This window comes from Rhincodon typus, chromosome 29, assembly GCF_021869965.1.
Source record: "Rhincodon typus isolate 14 chromosome 29, sRhiTyp1.1, whole genome shotgun sequence".
NCBI lineage: Eukaryota > Metazoa > Chordata > Chondrichthyes > Orectolobiformes > Rhincodontidae > Rhincodon > Rhincodon typus.
This window is the reverse complement of record NC_063360.1, coordinates 27641995-27662212: the sequence shown is the minus strand read 5'-3', so window position 1 is coordinate 27662212 and position 20218 is coordinate 27641995. Positions and strand designations below refer to the sequence as shown.

The window sequence follows — 20218 nt, the reverse complement described above, 5'->3', positions numbered from 1 at the left end:
CCCTTTTCAAAACTAAATATATAATGTATGATGTACAATGCCTGTTGTGACCTCAGGACTTTCCAAAGTGTTGCAGCCGATGTAGTACTTTTGAACTGTAATCATTCCGATGTAGAAAATACAGCAGCTAATTTGCACACATCTAGGCCCCACAGGTAACTATATGATAATGGACAGATAATTTGTTTAGGTGATGTTGATTTGAGGGATAATTGACTGAGACGCCAGTAAAATGTTGGAGTTTTTTTATATAAATCCTGCCACGAGATCCACATCCACTTTAAACAACATTCAGAGCCCTGGTTGAACATCTCATCCAATACTCAATGTTTTCCACAGCATGGCACTTGCTTCTGCACTGAAGTGCCTAGACTTTGTGTGTAAGTTGGACTTGAACATACAACATTCAGAGGCAAGAGAGTCTCCCCAGGCACTCTTGGCCAAGTGCCACCCTACGTAGGGTTATATTTGGAGACCATTGGCTGCTCTCAACATTTAATCACTCAAGTAGCACTAACAAATTTCTGGTCACATCAACCTGTTGCAGTTCATCGCTGCCCTGTTGAGATTCAAAATCACATGTTCAGATTTCTGTGAGCAATGCCACAGGGAGATCCACAAGTGGAAACACATTTCTGCTGCTTCAGTGCATGGTGTTGAAACAGTTGGGTTCTGGAAAGACTGTTGCTTTCTCCTTGTGATTGTCTCATATCTTTTCACATAATGGTATTAAGCTGTTCTCTCCTTTATTACAGTCTGAAGCTGGAATGTGAGAAGCTGGCCAGTGAAAAGACAGAAATGCAACGGCACTACGTCATGGTATGTACTCAAGTATGTATGCCAATAATATCCATTATGGTTTCCCAAATACACTGTGAAAATGTCTGTTTAATGTAACTGCTGCCTGCATTGAGACTTTTGTGAGGGAATCCCACTGCTGTCTGTGGCCCTGCTTATACTTACAGCCCCCACGAGAGTACATTCAGCTAAGGTCATCCAGGGTTTATGTGAGTGGCTGCCCTGAGCCATTTCTTTCATTGCAAGGTATTAAATTACCCTGCCTGAAGCAGGACCTGGCTTTTAACACTGTGTATAGCTGAGATTTGGAGGAGTTTCCCCATGAAGGTTTATATTTGCCTGAGGTGAACTGAGACACACATTTCCTTCAAATGGATTGTTAAGTGTAGTTTTAATTTCATCGTTATGTGAGTGAATTAAGCGGTTTCATAGATGAACATGCTGAGCCGCTGGTGCATTTTATCCCGTTGATTAGCTGAGATTTTTTTTTTAAAAATCCACAAAAACCACTGATCCCCATTCCTGACTTGTCCTGAATCAGTTAATCTCAGTCAGGATAGTGAGGACATGGACCTCACTGCTATGTGGGGGTAGCTGGGGTCTGTAGCTTGGATACATTTAAGGGGAAGCTGGATCATTACATAAGGCACAAAGGAATGGTAGGACACATGGTTTGAATTGGATGGGGCATGTGGAGGGCAGTTAAAGGGTTAAGTAAACCAATACTCTTAGTTCCTTACTCGTATGTGCAGTAGGTATTATGTCACAATAATTTGGTTCACATGGGATTGAGACCTGATGGAAGAAGGTTCTGCACAACAGTGTGCCTGTGATCCGTTTATAGACAATAAAATATTAATAGTTTGTGCTTATGCTTAGTCTTCATGCCTCCATTTCCTAGAAGCTGCTAACAATAATCCCACCAGTTTGTGTGAAGCGTAAACACTGGCGTGGATCATTTGAGCTCAATGGTCTGTTCATGGTGTTAATGCGTTGCAAGGTAATGGTTGAGCACTGCAGCTGGGTGCAGTCTTCAGCCTCCTGGATGTGTGTCTCTGATGTGTTCCAGTGCACATGCATGTGTGCGCATTCGCTGACCGAAGACCAGATTGAGCTCAGCTGTAAAATAGTCTGACCAACTAACGCTGCACTGCCAAATATCACACATTGGGTGAGGTACTGGAGGAGGCCTGGCACTGACGAACTAGACCCCAACCAACAGGTCAATGGTGGGAGGAGAGGAGCAGAGAATTTTGGCAAGAAAGAAATAGTTCATATGGTTCTGAGTCAAGGCAAATGTATTCCTTGGTCACGTTTTGCAGGCCTAACATAAACAAAGCATTAAATTCAAGTTGTCTAATCCTTTCCTGTTTGAGATCCAAACTATGTCACTGGGTTCCAGATGAGCCAGTTCATTTAAAAAAGAAACCAAAAATAACCCTTTATTCTTCGAAGAATCCTTTTCTGTTTGGAGCACCGTGCTAAGCAGAATGATGGCATTGTGGTAAAGTCATTGGACCAGAAATCCTGAGGTCCAGGCCTGATTCCCTGGGGACATGAGTTCAAATCGCATGACTACTGCCAATGGAATTTAGTGGAATACGATTTGAAAGCTAGTTGCCTTCGTGGTGACCATGAATCCACTGTTACAAAAAGCCCATCTGGTTCACTGGTGTCCTTTTAGAGAAAGGAATCTGTTTGTCCGTACTCGTCTGGTTCACATGCGACTCCAGGCCCACAGCAACATGGTTGACTCCTAACTACAGTGTGAAATGGCCCTGGGCCCCACTCTGTACAAGAGCAGTTAGGGCTGGGCAATAAATGCTGACTTTGCCAACAAAGCCCACATCTCATGAAAGACTGAGTGTAGGCCCGTACTGAATAAAATGCGACTTCTGGTTGTGATGCATATAGAGATGTATGATGGAACTTCAAATTGAAACCTGGGGATGGGTTTTATGGGGGTAGGTGGGAGAATGGGAAAGGGGTCCCACTGCCTGGCCCAAGGCAGAAGGGTGGGGGGGTGGTGACCATATTTTAATGATCCGCTGCATCCAGGGTCACATCACTTCAGCAGCAGCCAATTAAGTGGAACTGCCCAACCCAAAAGAGCTTCTGGATTTTGAGGTCCCGAAGGTCAGAAGTGGTCGTCGCTGCTGGAGCTGTGCCTGGAGGATGATCACATCCGGTACCTTCATATTGAGTGAGGCAGGCAGTGAGGGGCAGGTGAACTAGTGTGGCTAGTTGGTGCTGTTGCTGTGAGGAGGCAGCCATTGCCAGAAGGGTGACCTTCCACTGTGCCAAAGAGTAGCTGTCAAGGAGGACCCAGCCATCAAAGCTTATCAGGAAACTGCCAGTCTTTACTTGTCATCTCTCCGTGTGGTTAAACACCAACAGAGGTGGGAACTGGCCCTCAAACAAAAACAGAAATTGCTGCAGAAACTCAACAGGTCTGGCAGTATTGGAGTCAACGTTTCGGGTCCAATCGGCCTCCTTCAGAACTATTCTGAAGAAGGGTCACTCAACCCAAAATGCTAACTCTGCTTTCTCTTCACAGTTGCTGCCAGACCTGCTGAGTTTCTCCAACGATGTCTGTTTTTGTTTTGGATTCCCAACATCTGCAGTTCTTTGATTTTCTTTTTTGTTTAGCCTCAAAGGTCTGAGCTGGGGCCTGGTGCAAGGCTGCCCACTATCTTACATGTTGGCAGGAAAATGAGTAGAACACACCTCCTCCTCCTGTGTCCGTCTTTCCAGCCTACACACCTCTAGCCTGTCCCTAAAGAGCTGGTGAAATCCAGGCCACCTGGTCAAGTGGGCAGTGAGGATTTGGGAGATTGGGTCTGACCAGAAAACTTTCCTGTACTTGTTGCATATATCATGCGTGTTTCAAACAGCCCATCTCAGATGCAAGGGATATCTTCTGAATCAGGTCTCCTTAAACTGGGGTCACTTACTTGGGGAAATGACATTTGAAGAAAGCAGTTCTGCTGTAAGATTAACTGTTACCAGGAGCCGTTCTGGTGAGATGAATTTGGACAGTCTCCATTCAATTCCTAGCAGGTACAGAGAACAAAGTGGTGTCTGCAATAGAACCACAGGAACTGTGTGAAACAATAGAGGACGCAGGATTATGGTAGACTGGGGCATGCATGAGTCACCAAGGAAATTATCACCTTTTAGTTCTCCCTGATGGGAGCTCGCAAGTGAATTGGGGTCAGGGAGCATGGGGAATTTGATTTTTAAATGCAGGCAAGTGTCCTCCCACATGTCAAATACCAGCAATGAGCCCATCTCCAATGAGGGTAAGTTTTCCTTTTCCAGGATTTGGAGCTTTATTGCATGCGACATTTGCGGTGCCATCCCTAACACAGCATGAGTGAGATGTGGGAAAGTAGCAAAGCATGCAGCAAGAAAAGCTCTTCTGAGTTTACGTCTCAGTCAGTGTTGTTGAAGATTAGTGCGTTGTTTTATTCTGCATTTAACTCTGCAATACCTGATCTGAAAGCGCCTGTGTTTGACAGTGATGGCCCTAAGGTGTAAAAGTCTCTTTGTCGGGGCAGTGTAGGATAAACCCAATTTTTATCACGCGCCTACCTTTTTCAGCATTGATTAGGATCCAGCATAGGAACACTGGCTAACATTTCACGTTAGCCCATGTAAGTCAAGGTAATGAAACAAATTGTCATATTTTCCATATTGTCTTTATTAGTATTCATCCCCAACTCTGTAGACCAGGAAGCTACTCTTCACAAAGAGGAAAAGGACTGATTTTGGATCTCCTGGTCCCAACTGCACTGACTTTGTCCTTTTTCCTGATGCACTAGGATATCCTCATCTGCTTAGGAGTACAGAAGTAAACTTGTTTGACCCTGCTGTATTGTCCCAGTGATTGTGCTTCGGACGAGACAGTAAAGCTTCTTCCTGTCTGTCAGTGGCTTAGATATTTAAAGGTTCCATGGTATAACTTTGAAGAAGTGCAAGGAGTTCATACGATCATTATAATGTTGCAGCATAGAGCTGCCCAGCTAGGCTATCAAGCCTGTGCCCTTGCTGATCTCTCCATGTGGGATCTGTTCATTCCAGCATGCAGTTAATATTTACTACTTCCAAGTCATGGACGGTACTCCCATTGAAAAGAATTTTTGGCTTAAACAATGAACTACAGCAGCAAAATTCAACCATTCTCTGTATATGGAACTTTTTTGAACTCTTAATGTAATCATAAGAGAATTAAATATGCACGCTTTTGTCAGCATTGTGCTGACCAAGGATATTTGTCTTTATAACCCTTTTATAATTTTGACCTCCTTAATCATCTTAGTGAGAACAGCTCCAGCTACTCCAGTCTTCCTTTTATTATCTAAAATCTCATTCCTCAAATCCAGCTAAGTGAATGCTACTTATTTCCTTGTAATTTCAATATCCTGCCTGCCCAGGGTTTCCAAAATGGCATAGCATATCCAGCTGTGGACTATCTAGGCCCGAAACGTCAGCCTTCCTGCGCCTCTGATGCTGCTTGGCCTGCTGTGTTCATCCAGCTCTACACCTTGTTATCTCTGTACAAGTCTGTCTGTTCTCAACGTTCAGTGAATCTAAATTTAAAACAAAAGCCACGGATCCAACTTCCCTGTAATTTTTAATAACCTGTGTTATTAAATATGGTAAAGATTGCATTATCTGCCACGGGCTAGGAATGGATAATGCTGGTAAATCTCAAATGTCGATTAATTGAAAGAATAGTGACCAAGACAGTAACCATGTGCTGTTCAGTCATTTTGCACCGAAATTTGGTGAGTTTCGTGGAGGGTTTCTCTCTGTGAGCCCGAACAAGATTTCTCACTTTTTTTTCTTTCAAACTCCTCGTTGCCTATACACCACACCTCTATGGTGCCCCGCTCGTTCTATCTTCCCACTTACCAAAGGGACAAAAGTGCTCACCACTGCTGGGACCTACTGGGATTCCTTCCATTGCAGGACAGTCAGGGTTGATTGTGACCAGGATGTATGTCCACGCAGCCTGCAGCTGGATTGGTTTCAGTACAATCTAATAGCATGAGAGATTAGGCTAGAGTCACTGAATGGCCTGCTTCTGCTCTGGCATCCCTATTACTGATTGTTGGCAACAACCCTGGGATTTATTAATAATTTCCAAAAATCAGGACATTGATAAAAGCATTTAAAGAGGGACAGAATCGCATTTGTACAGGATCTTTCATGATTAGCGAGCACTTCAAAGCACTTTGCATCTAATGAAATACTTTTGGAGTGTAGCCGGTGTTTTAACATAGGAAGAAAATGGTTGTGTGTGGATCCAAAAGTATTAGATCATCTTGTAAACCCTGCTAATGTTTTAAAGTTAACTGGATAACTTGACACATGAGTTCTTACACTGGAGAACTAAACTCTATTGGAGCGGTCAGCTTTTTTCACTGCAATCTTTTGTTCCTCAGTTTCTCATTGTTGTGGTTGGAGCACAGCGTGATCGTTGTTTTGTGGAGGCACTGTTCTGTCCTCAAACTCGTCATAAACTCTCACCCAGCCAGACCAATTGGATAGGGTGGAGATTCCCACAGGAAATAACATGTCCTCAGTAATGACATACACTAATGGTTATTAATGTGAAAAATATGCATTCGAATAATGCAAAGCCGAAATAAGAGGGGACATAGTGTCCTTGCCAAAGGAGAGGGATAATGAAAGGCTGACTTCATGACTGTGGTTGAGTTCCTCCGTTAACTTGAGAAGCCAATCAGTTAAAGAACAGACCGTTTCAAAGTGGTGTCCTGGCTTTCTGCTTTGTTTCTCAACAACCAGACCAGAAGGGGGAAGTTTTCCAACTTGCGCACACACAGAATACCAGAATTATTACAGAGCAGAAAGAGGCCATTTGGCCCATCGTGTCTGCGCTCTGTCTGAGCATGTTGACTCGATGCCAATCTCCTGCTTTTCCCTGTAGCCCTGTGCATCGTTTCCATTTAAATAACCATCTGATACCCCCATGAATGCCTCCACTGAACCCCCCTTCGCTGGGTGAAAAAATAATTTCATGCCTGATGTTTGATTCTTTTGTAAAACACTTTAAGTTTCTCAATCCTCTTATGAGTAGGAATACTCTTCCCCTTTCTACACTGCCCAGACAGTTTTTCCAAATCTCAAACTGTCTGATCTCCTCTTCACATTCTCCTTCCCATTGGGCTGATTCCAGATGGCTTCAGGATTAACTCCAACACACTTACCCCTTCCCCCTCCTCAGCCAAACCAACCTTACTGGGCTCACAAATACTGGTGGCCAGCTACAAAAGCCGTAAGCAAGATACTGGAACAACATAAAAGGAGTGGAAGTATTTGCTAATTCCAATGAGATGGAATAAGGTGGGAGGAGGATTGGGTAGAATATAAACAGTCGCAGAGCCCCTGTTCTGCTGACTAACCTGTGTCTGCCCTGCAGTATATCATGATACAACAGCTGTTTCGACATAAGTACATGATATTACAGTAGGGCTTACAACAAAGTCATGTTTCTGGTTCATAATTTTAAGATTTAAATGCAGCCTGCACAGATCTAATTGTACAGCAACAGAACAGCAAGGGTGACTTTTTTAAATGCTGACTGGTGGCAAAGAATTCCAACCAAACTTCTTTTAGTTAGTTTCTGTAACACAAATATTATTGCTGAGGCATTATGTCATCTGTGGAGAGACTCGATCTGGCATCCTGAGGGAATGGAGTTGAAGTAAATACCAGATAATCTGGGCTTTAAGAGGCTACAGCAGTCTAGCCACTGGAACTGTGCTTCTTGATTCATCCTCGGAGCCAGTTTCCAATGATGCAATCAGCACTTTGCATCTGTAAAAGGTGACTTCTGCCATGGTCCACTGGGTTAATGAGTTTGCCGGACTATTTCCCCCCCGATTCACACCAGAAGATCTTGGGCTTTGAATCTCAGTCTGCGTGTTGTTGCGGCGCGATAGGCAATGAAGAATTACAGATCAGGCAAGATCCTAACCTTTCTTTTCCCAATCGCTCTCCTGTGACTTCTGTATAAATATTTGTCTTGCCTTTAGTGTCCTACTTTATCTATTATCACTATCCCTATGGGTTCCAGAAGTCTCGACCTCCTTTTGCAAATCCATCTCTTGTGGCATCAATGTGACAGCTTCAGGGAGTTCTGGTCAGGGTTCTTCAATCTTTTGATTCCAGCCTCCTCCGCTCCCCTTGCTCTCTCCTTCTCTCTTTCCTCTGTTCTGCCAGTTATACTGCACATTCTAAAGCTATCCCTCTCACCTAAGCCTCGAATGCCCATTCCAGTCATCTTTCCAACTTCTTCAGTCTCTTGTTTGTCCATGTTTCAGCCTCTGGCGAAGTGTACTCCATGTTGAGAGCTCTTGATTGATGCAGGTTGTTATTGATGTTATTCCTGTCACCATCTGAGGCTAATTGGTAGAGATAGTTTCTACAAATTACCATGGTTCCTGCCTGGAGGAAGAGACCACGTTACAGAGATCAGACAGCGATACCGGGAAATGGCTGGCTTTTATACTTGCCCTCTGTTCTTTTGACAGTGAAGTGTGACAGGCTTGAAACATGTTAATGAAGGCCAGTCAGCAAGAAATGCCCCTATTGCAATCATAAAGAAATATGCAATATAATACTCCATTGTTTGAAAAAAATGCTGCGTGTCAAATTTCACTTGATTGCTGCAACTGTCAAATTTCTTGTTCTAGGTTACTACATCAGAATGCAACTAGACAAGTGGTGGGACTGAAAAATGGCCATCCAGCATGTCTACTACTGTCCTTACAGTCTCCATTCTCAATGTTACAATCCTTGGATATGGGGTAGCACAGTAGACTGTGGGAGATACTGCACAGGGTGGAAGGGGAAAGAGGCCTGAGTTAATCTTTTGAGCTGTCAGTAGAAATGACCAGTTGGTCCCATGTGTTCATTTGCCTTTAGACCCCCCAACATTCTGCACCTTGCCCCTCATCTCCTCAAGCCTAGGGAAGGGGTCTGCAGCTGGAACTACTTTCTCTTCTATTTCTTACCCGATTTACTCCCTCTGCATGTACAAGACTGAACATTGTGAGTGGGCTATCCACAGTCAAACCCTGCCCCTCCCACCTGATGGCCACAAATGCTGATGTAGGGTCGCAAAATAACGGACGGTCAACCAGGAGGGGGTAGGGGGGACATGTCACTTGGTTCTTATGTAAGGTCATCGACCTTTTAAAATTCATTCACGGGATGAGGGCATCACTGGCGGGGCCAGCATTTATTGCCCATCCCCAATTGCCCAGAGGGCAGTTAAGTGTCAACCCAGATTGCTGTGGGCCTGGAGTCATGTGTAGGCCTGACCAGGTAAGGATGGCAGTTTCCTTCTCTAAAGGGCATCAGTGAACCAGGTGGGCTTTTTGTGACAAATGGCCATAGTTTAATGGTCATCACTGGACTCCTCATTTTAGATATTTATTACATTCAAATCCCACCATCTGCCATGGCAGGATTTGAACCCCAGGTCCCTGGGCTTAATAGTTTAATGATAATACCACTAAGCCACACCTTCCTGCCTTTCTCCACATGCGATGCCTGACAGACTCCAAACTTCCAGTTTGTTTTTCTTTTCCTGTGATTTATTTCAGAAATCAGCAGTAAGTTTTTTTTTATTTTCAAGCCTCCTCGTTTCGGGGGATATTCCCATTCATAAAGTTAAAATTTGACACTGGGTTGTGAAGTTCCTTTTCCTTGGTTACTAGCCCCACCCCTACCCCCATTGCTAGAATTCCCCAATGGAATTCAACTGGTGCTGACACTTTTTTTTTTCTAAAACAAAATCTAACAAGTGTAGAAAAGAGGGAGAGGACTTTGTTCTGTGGCACTTTGCATATGTCCAGGGAAAATGTAATCTCTGTGCAGCTGGGAGGCATTGCAGCTTTAAAACAAAGAATTACTGGTTAATATTTTCCAGCCGTTCCAGTATTAAATTCCAGCAAAGCCCTCTCCTCCCGGTGATCGCACTTAAACTAGTGATTGAAGATTCTGGTCAATGTTATTTATATCCTGAAGATAAAATCACACCATACACCAAAGCAGCAGGCTGTGTGATGTTTATGATGTATGGACTCCCTTCATTGTATTTCTTCTGGAGGAAGAACCTGAAGCTAGTGTAGTTCAGAAGGAAAGCTCTTTCAGTTTAGGTCATGGCTCCAATCTGCTAGTGCCCTAAGCTGTGGTTGTTAAATAGCTTGTCGGCTCAAGTCCAAGAACTTATTGGGTGATGTTCTGGTGGAGAAGGTACAGGTGACTGAAATAGCCCCCTGTGTTCCGGGCTGCAAGTGTCATGCAAAGTCTACACTGGGTCCTAATGAGCTGAGAGATCACTAATGAGGTAGGCTGGGGGAAATAAAGGAGAGCTGAAGTTCAATAGAAATCTGAGGTCCCTGGTGTAGAAGCAATTTGGGGTCTAATGAACAGTGATATTCTAAGGCACTGTGTAGCAGAATTCCTCCCAGGCTAGGCATTGCCAAAAAGTCAAGCAAGAAAGCTTCTTGCAGTTGATAGAAAGTTGACTTCTAAGTTGGGCAGTTGACCTGTAACAGGTGGCTTTAACTGGTAGATTTAGATTTGAGGTATCTTCATAACTAGGAAGAGGGATGTGTGGTGGAAGAGGTTTAAGTGAGGTAGCAGGTGGGATTGTTGCTAAAATGCTAATAATGCATTTACAAAGGAGAGAAACCTGACAGGGACCTGTCAGCTTGGGTGCCATCTCAGAACTCTGATTAGGGAGGTGCCCAAACTGGAGACTAGCTAATCTGTGTACAGTTTAGGATCACACCAAGCAATCCTTTAACTCGCCCAAATTATATGGTGATACAATAGATAATGTTTGCTCATCGTGTGTGGTGGTTTTTGTGCAATATCTGTTAGGAGTTGGGCAGTAGCTGAAGATAACGCACTTGTTTAACTGTTGCACAATCTTAAGGCCAAACTTGGTTAAACAAAATGATGTTAGAGAGCTTCAAAGAGTGTAGTCAGCCAAATGCTTAGCTTCATGCTGCTAGAAAAATACCATCAACTTTAATGTTACATACATTCTGAACTTGTACATTTCACTTGGCACTCATTGTTAGTGCCATCAACATCTTGGAATTACACTGTACAATACCTTTCTGATCAAGGTTTAAGAAGTCTTGGTGCCACCTTCCCATACCAGCAAGTGCTGGGTAATTCGAGTGGCATTAGCTCTCAAATCCCTTGAAACAGTGAAAAAAATTAACTTCGTCCAGTCCAAAGGGCTGATTGCCTCTCCGATAACATTAATATTGAGCTCGAGTTGGACATTGCTGAGTGGAACTCTGCTCTCACTATTAGTGGCAACACCCACACTTTTTTTTTTTTCTCTCCCCCGTCCCTTCCTCCCATGTACTCTGCGTGCATTCAGGCAGTATTCACTGCTGGGCAGGGCTGTAAATTGGTGGCATGGTGGCTTGGTGGTTTGCACTGTTGCCTGACAGTGCCAGGGACCTGGGTTCTATTCCAGCCTGGGGTGACTGTGTGGAGTTTGCACATTCTCCCCGTGACTGCATGGGTTTCCTCCGGGTACTCCGGTTTCCTCCAAAGATGGGCAGATTAGGTGGTTTAGCCATGGGAAATGTGGGGTTACAGGGAGAGGGTGGGGGGTGGAGCTGGGTGGTGCCCTCTTTAGAGGGTTGGTGTGGACTCAATGGGCCCAATGCCTTGTTCCCACACTATAGGCATTCTATGAAATTGCTTGGATGGCGTAGCCAGTTTGAGATCTGGACTATGCTTCTCACCGACCCCATGATAATCTTTCAGTTGGGTTGCTGCCTTTTGACACATGCCTTGCTCTGTTCACTGTGTCCTATGTTGCTGTCACTTTCAGACAAATCTTCATTCTTCCCCATCACCCCTTCCCCAGCATCCTGAGATGGCAGCAGGATTAACTGATGAGAAAAGTATCCCTTTAAACTGTGAAAGGAAAATTGAAAGTAAAGATGAAACCATTTTCCACAATTATCCTGACCTCAGTCGAATGTTATAGATCCAATGCCATATGGAAGAAACCAATTTATTGCCAAAGTTTAATGATACTTCTCTCTGATGACCTTATGACTGCTGATGGCCTGTGTTTGTCATTTGAGTACGTTGTGAAATGAGTCCTGAAGAAGAGTCACACTGGATTTGAAATATTAACACTCTTTCTGTATTCACAAGATCTGCCAGATCTGTTGATTTTTATCCAGCACTTTCTCATTTTATTGTGAAAAGCCTGGCATTTAAGTGTTTTGCCCACTATATCAGCTCAGTAGGGCTCGACTAAAAAGTCAATGATCTTTCAGCATCCAGTCACTTACAGCTTGATTCTAGGGTGACTCAGTGGTTAGCCCTCCTGCCTCTCGGTGCCAGGGACCTGGGTTCAATTCCACCCTTTGGCGACTGTGTGGAGTTTGCACATTCTCCCTCTGTCTGCATGGGTTTGCTCCAGGTGCTCTGGTTTCCTCCCACAGTCCGAAGATGTACAGGTTAGCTTGATTGGCCATGTTAAATTATCTATAGTCAGTCTCTCTGTCTCTCTTTCTCTCTTACCCCCCACCCCCATACCTGTCTCTCTAACAATCCTGTAGGTCTATGATGACTTTTTTTTAATTGATGAGTCTCCCACGTTCTATTAGCAGCTATATTCATTGGTTTATTGTTGTTTGGGGAAAGTCCTGACTCTTTCAAGCAGTGATTGGTGAAGAGAAAAATCCTTTTAATTATATATGGATTGGAATTTCCATGGTATCTGGTGAGAATTGGCATTTCCATTGTGGGTCATGCTTTGGAACCCAAAAAAAATACAACAGATGTCAGAGAATTCCAAATATGGGTGGCCTCTGGTTGGATTAGAATTATTGGAAGCCAGTTGCAATGAAAACACTATCAGCAGTAGGCATTTATTAAAATTCTTTCATGGGATGTGGATGTCCTGACAAGGCCAGTATTCATTGCCCTAGCCTAATTGTCCCTGAACTGTGAGTGGGTTGCTAGGCTATTTCAGAAGGCAGTTAAAAGTCGGCCACGTTCCTGTGGATCTGGAGTCTCTCATAACGCAGACCAGGCAAGGATGGCAGAGTTTGATTTCTAAAGAACATTAGTGAGCCAGATGGGTTTTTAACAATAACTGACAATGGCTTCATGATCACCATTAGATGAGCTTTATATCTCTGATTTTATTAAAACAATTTAAAATTACACCAGCTGCTGTGGCGAGACTCGAATCCATGTGTCTGGAGTTTTAGCCTGAGCCTCTGGGTTACAAGATGATTGTGAGCTCTCCTCCAGCTTGCTGTGCCATTTTGATCATGGCTGGTTGACTGGCACCTTTCTCACTTAGATCTGTTTGCCTTGATACCTTTTATCATTAACACTTCAGAAACGAATTGCTTTTCCATTTCATCAACAAAGCAGTGAGCAAATGGCAAAGGATACATGAATGAAGAAATGAGAATAGAATAATATACTGACAGGAAAGGAGGCTGTGAGGAGCAGTTAACATCGACATAAACTAAAGGGTCTGAAAGGCCTGTTTCTCTGTGTAAATCCTATGTAAAACCATGCAAGCTTCAAACTGCAGATTCTCAGTTTCCCAGGAGTAATGCTGTCTCTCCTTCCCTTTTTTGTTTTCCAGTACTATGAAATGTCCTATGGCCTGAACATTGAAATGCACAAACAGGTAAGCTTTTCTCTCCAAGTGGTTGGCAGATAGTGTTGCTCCATTAATCTGTTATTGCATCTTCCTTTTCCAGAATGACGTTAATCTCTCCTATCTGCACACTGCAGTCACAGGCTGTGATGTGTCTGCGCATCCGATTATCATCCATCTCGAGCTTTGGTGACAGGGATCCTGCAGGAATAGCTTCAGACATTGCATGGATCCTGCTAAAGGCAGCAAGCCAGGTTGGACTAAAGTGGAGGCAGCTGTTTGCTATCCCTGTGCTTGGCTAGTCCCCGCCCATTCACAAAGCTTTGGTTAATCACGTAAACCACTTTGTGAATTGAGGCCCCTAAGTATAGAACAGACACTCTTTTTCATATATGTTCCACTCTTGTCGCTGTTTCACCAGCAATGTTCCTTCAATGAATTGTACAGCACAGTGCCAATGCAAGGTCCCCAAGATGCCTTCCATACTCTCTGCCAGTTTCCTAACCCTTACCCAAATCCTACCCCCACACAGATATTTATCCACTTTTATTTTGGATCAAAATTAGAAATTTTGAAGTAAAAACATCAAATACCTTCTTACATAACAGGGGAGGTGATGGCCTAGTGGTTAATCCAGAGACCCAGATAACGTTCTGGGGACCTGGATTTGAATTCAATAAAAAAAATCTGGAATTAAGAATCGAATGATGACCATGAATCCATTGTCAACTGCTGGGGGAGAAAACCCATCTGGTTCACTTTTTAGGGAAGGAAACTGCCACCCTTACCTGGTCTGGCCTACATGTGACTCCAGACCCGCGGCAATATGTTTGACTCAGAACTGCCCTCTGGGCAATTAGGGATTGGCAACAAATGCTGCCGAGCTAGTGATACCCTCATCCCGTGAATGAATTTTAAAATAACAGGCTTATCAGAACTGAAAAGCGATAAAGACAGCTGCATTTGAGATGGTCAGATGTGATCATGTTGCAGTACAGGTCCCAGACTAGCAACAAAGAGGTTAAAATGATCCTGTTGGCAATTGAAATTCATCCATTTGACATTCAAAAAAAGTTACCAAATTGAGGCTTGATGCGCTGAATGGCCCACTTGTGCTTCTACTGAAAATCCACATTGCTTTCTCTTGTTGTTCAGAATTATGGTGTCCATCTCTGATCTGGCCAGCACAGGGATCTAGTTCCACACTCGGTGTCTGACCCTTCGTGCCCTCTGAAATGATCTAGCAAGTTTACTGCAGTGGTTCAAAAAGTTAGTCCATATCTCTAGAGATTGAGGGAAGGATAGATTTATCAGAATTTTGTGTATTAAATTGAACAAATCAGAAGTCTCCACCCTTTTTCTCTTGATTGGAATTGGTCTTTGTGGCATTATCAATGATATTGATATATTTAATATCTACTCACAGAAATAGACCATTTGACAAAATGCATTTATGCATAACATGCCTTCCTCCTTACAATCTTCATCTAAACCTCTCAGCATATCCATCAATTCCTTTCTTCCTGGTATGCCTATCCAGTTTCTCCTTGGATACATCTATTGTGCTCCCCTTAACTACAAGTTCCACTTTCTAACCACTGTCTGAGTGCTGAAGTTTCTCCCAAATTCAATTGTTTTGGTGCCTATTCTTCAGTTAATTGTCCCTGGTTTTGGTCTTTCAGCCTATCAAGCACCTTCGTAATTTTCAATAATAGGCCACCCTTCAGTCCCCTTTGACCTAGAGTAAAGAATCTTAAGTCCGTTCAGGTTGTTTTTGTTTGTTTTTTTTCGTCTGAGGTGAGGCAATGTTTTTGCAAAAGTGACTGACTGACGTTAATCCATTTATTCATGCTAATGCAAAGTGCAGTGTTAGTGTTTTCAGACACTGACAGACACACACTGTGTGTCTCTTGCATTTTCTGTTGTTTTCTTTCTTAACTGTGACTGAGGGGCCAGGGATTTGACTGAATTGTCAAGAGGCAAATTCACACCATCAGAAAATGTTGGAAGGAGTGCCAGTAGCCTGGAAAAGGGATTCCGATAATATTTTTCCCTGGTTGAGATTAATGAACCAAAGGCCCAAAGAAAAGCAAATCTGTAGTCGGATCAGTGGCTGTGTCGGTGCCTGAGCCTCGAGGCAAGTGTCCTGATTTAAACACCGTCTGCCTTCCTGTGGTCATCTAACTCTCAATTATCCGTCATGACGTCCAAACAAAAACTTGAGTTACTGCAGCAGTTTGTTATTTGGTCGAAGTAATGTTCCAGCACGAAGTGTTTTGGCTCCACTGTAGCTTTTCACTGTATTCCAGTTCGCAATCTTGGATGTAGTGACCCTTGAAGTCATTTTTCCAGGGGCCTTTCCCAGCCAGACAAGGGTTTTGGGCACAGACCTGTGGCAATGACTGGCAAAGGGAAGGTCGACACTGTGGTTAGCTTGTCACAACAGAACGCCTTAACCATTGACTGTGGCAGTCATGGAGCTCAGTAGTGGAGAGGCTGGTATGTATTCTGCTGGGTGATGTCAGTTTTGGTCTGGACTCCAAACAACCACTGAGAAAAATTGCTTATGTGATGTGTTTGTGCCACGATTAGTTTGTGGTCTGTGGGTAGTGTGTAATTAAAGCTGTTGCTGTTTTTTTTCATGCACTTTTTGGTCTGTGTAAACTCTGCTGACTGTATAGGAGTGTTTGAGTGAGTTTACTACGCTGAAACCACAGGTGCAAGTAGGCGGTGTGAGAGCATCAGCAGCTGAACCACTTTAACCAGGAGATGTTTCACCGCTTGGTCCCATTGCCAACTGGGGACAAAGTTAGCTTCACTCAGTAGATTGTGCTACTACCTCTGGCTCGGACAGTTGTGAGCTTCAAGTTCACAGCAAGATTGAGCTTATTAATGCCAGGCCAATACTGGCAGGAAGTGTGGCATTGTAGGAAGTGCCATCCCTCACCCTCCTGGTGGCACCACTGCACTCTGAAGCTTCCGTAGTGCAAGCTAGATAGTTCTGCAGGTGACCCAGGCAATACATCTCTCACTCGCTAACGCCACCCACTGAACACTGAACACTGGCAAAATGGTTTTCTTTTCTATCTGCTCATCATTTGTATGATGCTATTGATGCAAATTGGCTGCCATTCTTGTCAACTTTCCTGCTCCTCTGTTGCTGCCTGGCCTGCTGTGTTCCTCCAGCTCCACACTGTTATCTCTGACTCCAGCATCAGCAGTTCTTACTATCTCTGAGTGTGCACATGCTGTTTCTTACAGTGCCTAACTGCAGGGACAGGTTACGTAGATAAGGCTTGCTTTCCTTGAAGACAATAAATGAAATAATAATCAATAATTATTGATTTAAAGATTATCAGTGATCTAATTGAGATGTTTTTAAGACTGTGAAGGGATTTGATGGGGTGGATAGAGGCTTGGGAGTGCAGAAAGGAAGCATCATCTTCAAGTTTGAACTGGGTTGTTCAGGGCTAACATCAAGAAACACTTTGCCACTCAAAGAATGTGAAAATCTGGAACTTACTCTTTCTCCAGAAAGTTACTGTGAGCACAACAATAGAAAATGTCAACACTAAGATTAATTTATATTTTTGTTGGTTAAGAATAATGCAGGATATAGAACTAAGGCTCCCAAATGGAGTTGAGTACAACCCCTATGATATAATTGAATGGCAGAACGGGCTCAAAAACTCAGTCAATGGGCTGAATGGCCTAGTTCTGCTCCTCCATCTTTTGGTCAAATCCAGGTGTTTGTATTTTCATTTTAAAACAGCCCCCATTTTGTCAATACTGTTCGGACTATTTGTGATGGAAATAGCCATGCAGAAATCTGGGAGCCTGTTTCCCGAGACACCAACCTGCCTCCAAACTGTGACGTGAAGGTTGGATGGGATGGGGTCTCGGAAAATCCTGTCGGATCAGGACCCGACTTCTTTGTGTACTGTTCCGGCACATATTCTGAGGCCTGGCAGAAAAGTCCGGGACCTGGCAATGAGCAACTGTTTTAACCATCGATTCCTTGTTTTCCAATGTACGCCACGGAGTGGAATTGATGCATCGGGCCCATCAATGCCTGTGCACAGAGGCAAGAGCCACCTCGCTTGAAAATGACAGGCTGGGAAGTCTTTAACCAGGAGCACTGGGGACTTTCAGCCCTGGCCAGCTGAGAGCCTGTTGCTGTTTCAGAGAATGAGGTCGCACCGCGACAGGTGATTGAAAGCCTTGTAGGCACCTTCCAAACATTTCACTCCCTTTCAGCTTCACTTCCTTGTTGCCTACCTTCACAGCATGGGAATAACTAGGGCAACTCCTCTTTCCAGCTCAACCAAGGACCAGGAGCAGAAACTGCATCACCAACAGTGGCAGTTCCATGCTCCTCTGTAGGGGAGAGATCCATCTGGAAGATCAGAGTCTTTGGGCAAGGGACCAGGTCTCTTGACATTGTTTGAAAACCAGTGCCTTAGGAGGCTCCAACTCTTTCTGTAAAGTCATCTGATAACTTGCAGCCCCCCCCAACCAAAGCTTCCTTCCTGATGGAGCAGAGTTGCACATGGGCCTGTCACTGGCTATGGGCCTGTGGACCAACCCCTTGACCCCTTTCCAAGTCATTGCCTCTCTCCAAGTTGTGCACTCTCTTCTCCAACAAGGGGAGAAAGTGACTGAGAGCTGTGAGCATTTGCCATGGTTTGTATATGTGATGATACTATAGCTTTAAGAGGTGTATTTTGTCCTTTTTTTAAATGAAGAGAGGTTGAGACAGAGGCACTGAGCAGTCTGTTCCCAACCAATAAAGTAAACACCTTGTTTTGCCTTGGTTTTTTTTTTAAACATTGGAACAATAGAAGCAGCCTGAAGAGGTGGGGTCAAGCTCCCACAGAACCAGGATTTTAGTTTGGCTTTCATTAGCTGTTGGGATTGTGCAAGGTGCTCGCTCTCGCTCACTCGCTGTCTTTGCTGTGACTAAATGCTGAGGTTCTGTTCTTGCTGCTAGAATTGCATTGAGACAATCTGCATTCAGCAAATTACTGAATTTGCCTTTGCCAAGGTTACTGTACTGTAATGAATATTTATTATTTAGCTAAGTAGTTTGATAGAGTTACAGTTAAGCCAGTTCTTTAATTTTATTTTGTCTGTATTTTAACCATACTGTATGAATAAAGTGTATTTTGCTTCAAGCCTTAGTTTGACCAATCAAATTGCATGTGGTTCACAGCACCTGGCACTTTGGTTTAAAATAAGAAAAAGTTAGGGTCCAGGCCATCTCCTTTACAGGTTTTGAGGATGTTTGCTCTGGCCCATAACAGTATGAGAGGAAGCAATGGCAACACCTGTGGAGGATCACTGTGTCAAGGATGTGAGAGAATATAATATTCCCCTCCCCTCCCTTGTCCGCCTTCCACAAGGATCGTTCCCTCTGGGACACCCTAGTCCACACTTCCTTCACACCCAACACCTCCCCACAGCCCTACGGCACCTTCCCCTGTAACTGGCAAAGGTGCAACAGCTGCCCATTTACCTCCTCCATCCCCAGTATCCAAGGGTCCAAACATACCTTCCAGGTGAAGCAACACCTCACCTGCACTTCCCGCAATCTAGTCTACTGCATTTGCTGCTCACCATATGGTCTCCTCTACATTGGGTAAATGAAGCGTAGACTTGGCAACCGCTTCACAGAACATCTATGTTCTGCTTGCAAAAAAAGGCCCTGAACTACCTGTTCAAAACCAAAAGAACTGCGGATGCTGTAAATCAGGAACAAAAACAAAGTTGCTGGAAAAGCTCAGCAGGTCTGGCAGTATCGTTAGCAACTCTTTGTCCAACTGTCTTTCTCTCTCTTTGGGCTCTATCCTATTGTTTATTCCCTGCCCCACCCACCTCCCTATTTTCTGCATATAAACTGACGTTTTCCCAGCCACCATCAGTTCTGAGGAAGGGTCACCGGACCCAGAACGTTAACTCTGTTTTCTCCTTCACAGATGCTGCCAGACTTGCTGGGCTTTTCCAGCAACTTTGTTTTTGGTCCTGAATATAATATACAAACCCTATGGCCAAGATTTACATTGTGGGATCATGGTGCAGTGAAATTGTACAGTTTAATGAGTGATCAATTTCACTGAAGGTGGTGCCTTGAGCTGTCCTTCTGTCTGTCTCCTTGCACCAGGTGGGCTAACACTTTGCACGACTGGACTTATTATTGCCAGAGTGCAAGGAGCTGTTCAGAGTGGTGAGAATCTGGAACGTGCTATGAAGTGGATCAATTTGAGATCAATAACAAAAATACATTTAACTGCAAGCTAGTTGCATCCACAAAGGACAATGGATTACAAACTGTCGACAGGGTCCAATGAAGTAACTTGGGAAGGGACCTGTGATATGTAAATACTGTATTGACCAGTTGGACCAGATGGCTAGTTTCTGTTTGATGAAATCGTCGCAATCCTGTGTTTATTTAACCAATGCCTTATAATAATAAACCTAGAACCTAGAACCTAGAACATAACAGCGCAGTACAGGCCCTTCGGGCCTCGATGTTGTGCCGACCTGTGAAACCAATCCGAAGCCCATCTGACCTAAACTATTCCATTATCATCCATATGTTTATCCAATGACCATTTAAATGCCCTTAAAGTGGGTGAGTCTACTATTTTTGCAGGCAGGCCATTCCATGCCTTTACTACTCTCTGAGTAAAGAACCTACCTCTGACATCTGTCCTATAT

General features: G+C 43.9%; 1 protein-coding gene across 1 annotated transcript in view; it reads left to right on the top strand.

The window, feature by feature from the left end:
• Positions 1-20218, top strand: part of LOC109921851 (transducin-like enhancer protein 4) — a 104868-nt gene that overhangs the window by 24742 nt on the left and 59908 nt on the right. Inside the window, exons 3-4 of the mRNA XM_048613926.1 lie at positions 756-819; positions 13487-13531. Coding sequence (XP_048469883.1) covers positions 756-819; positions 13487-13531 — 109 coding nt within the window. The remainder of the gene's footprint in view (positions 1-755; positions 820-13486; positions 13532-20218) is intronic.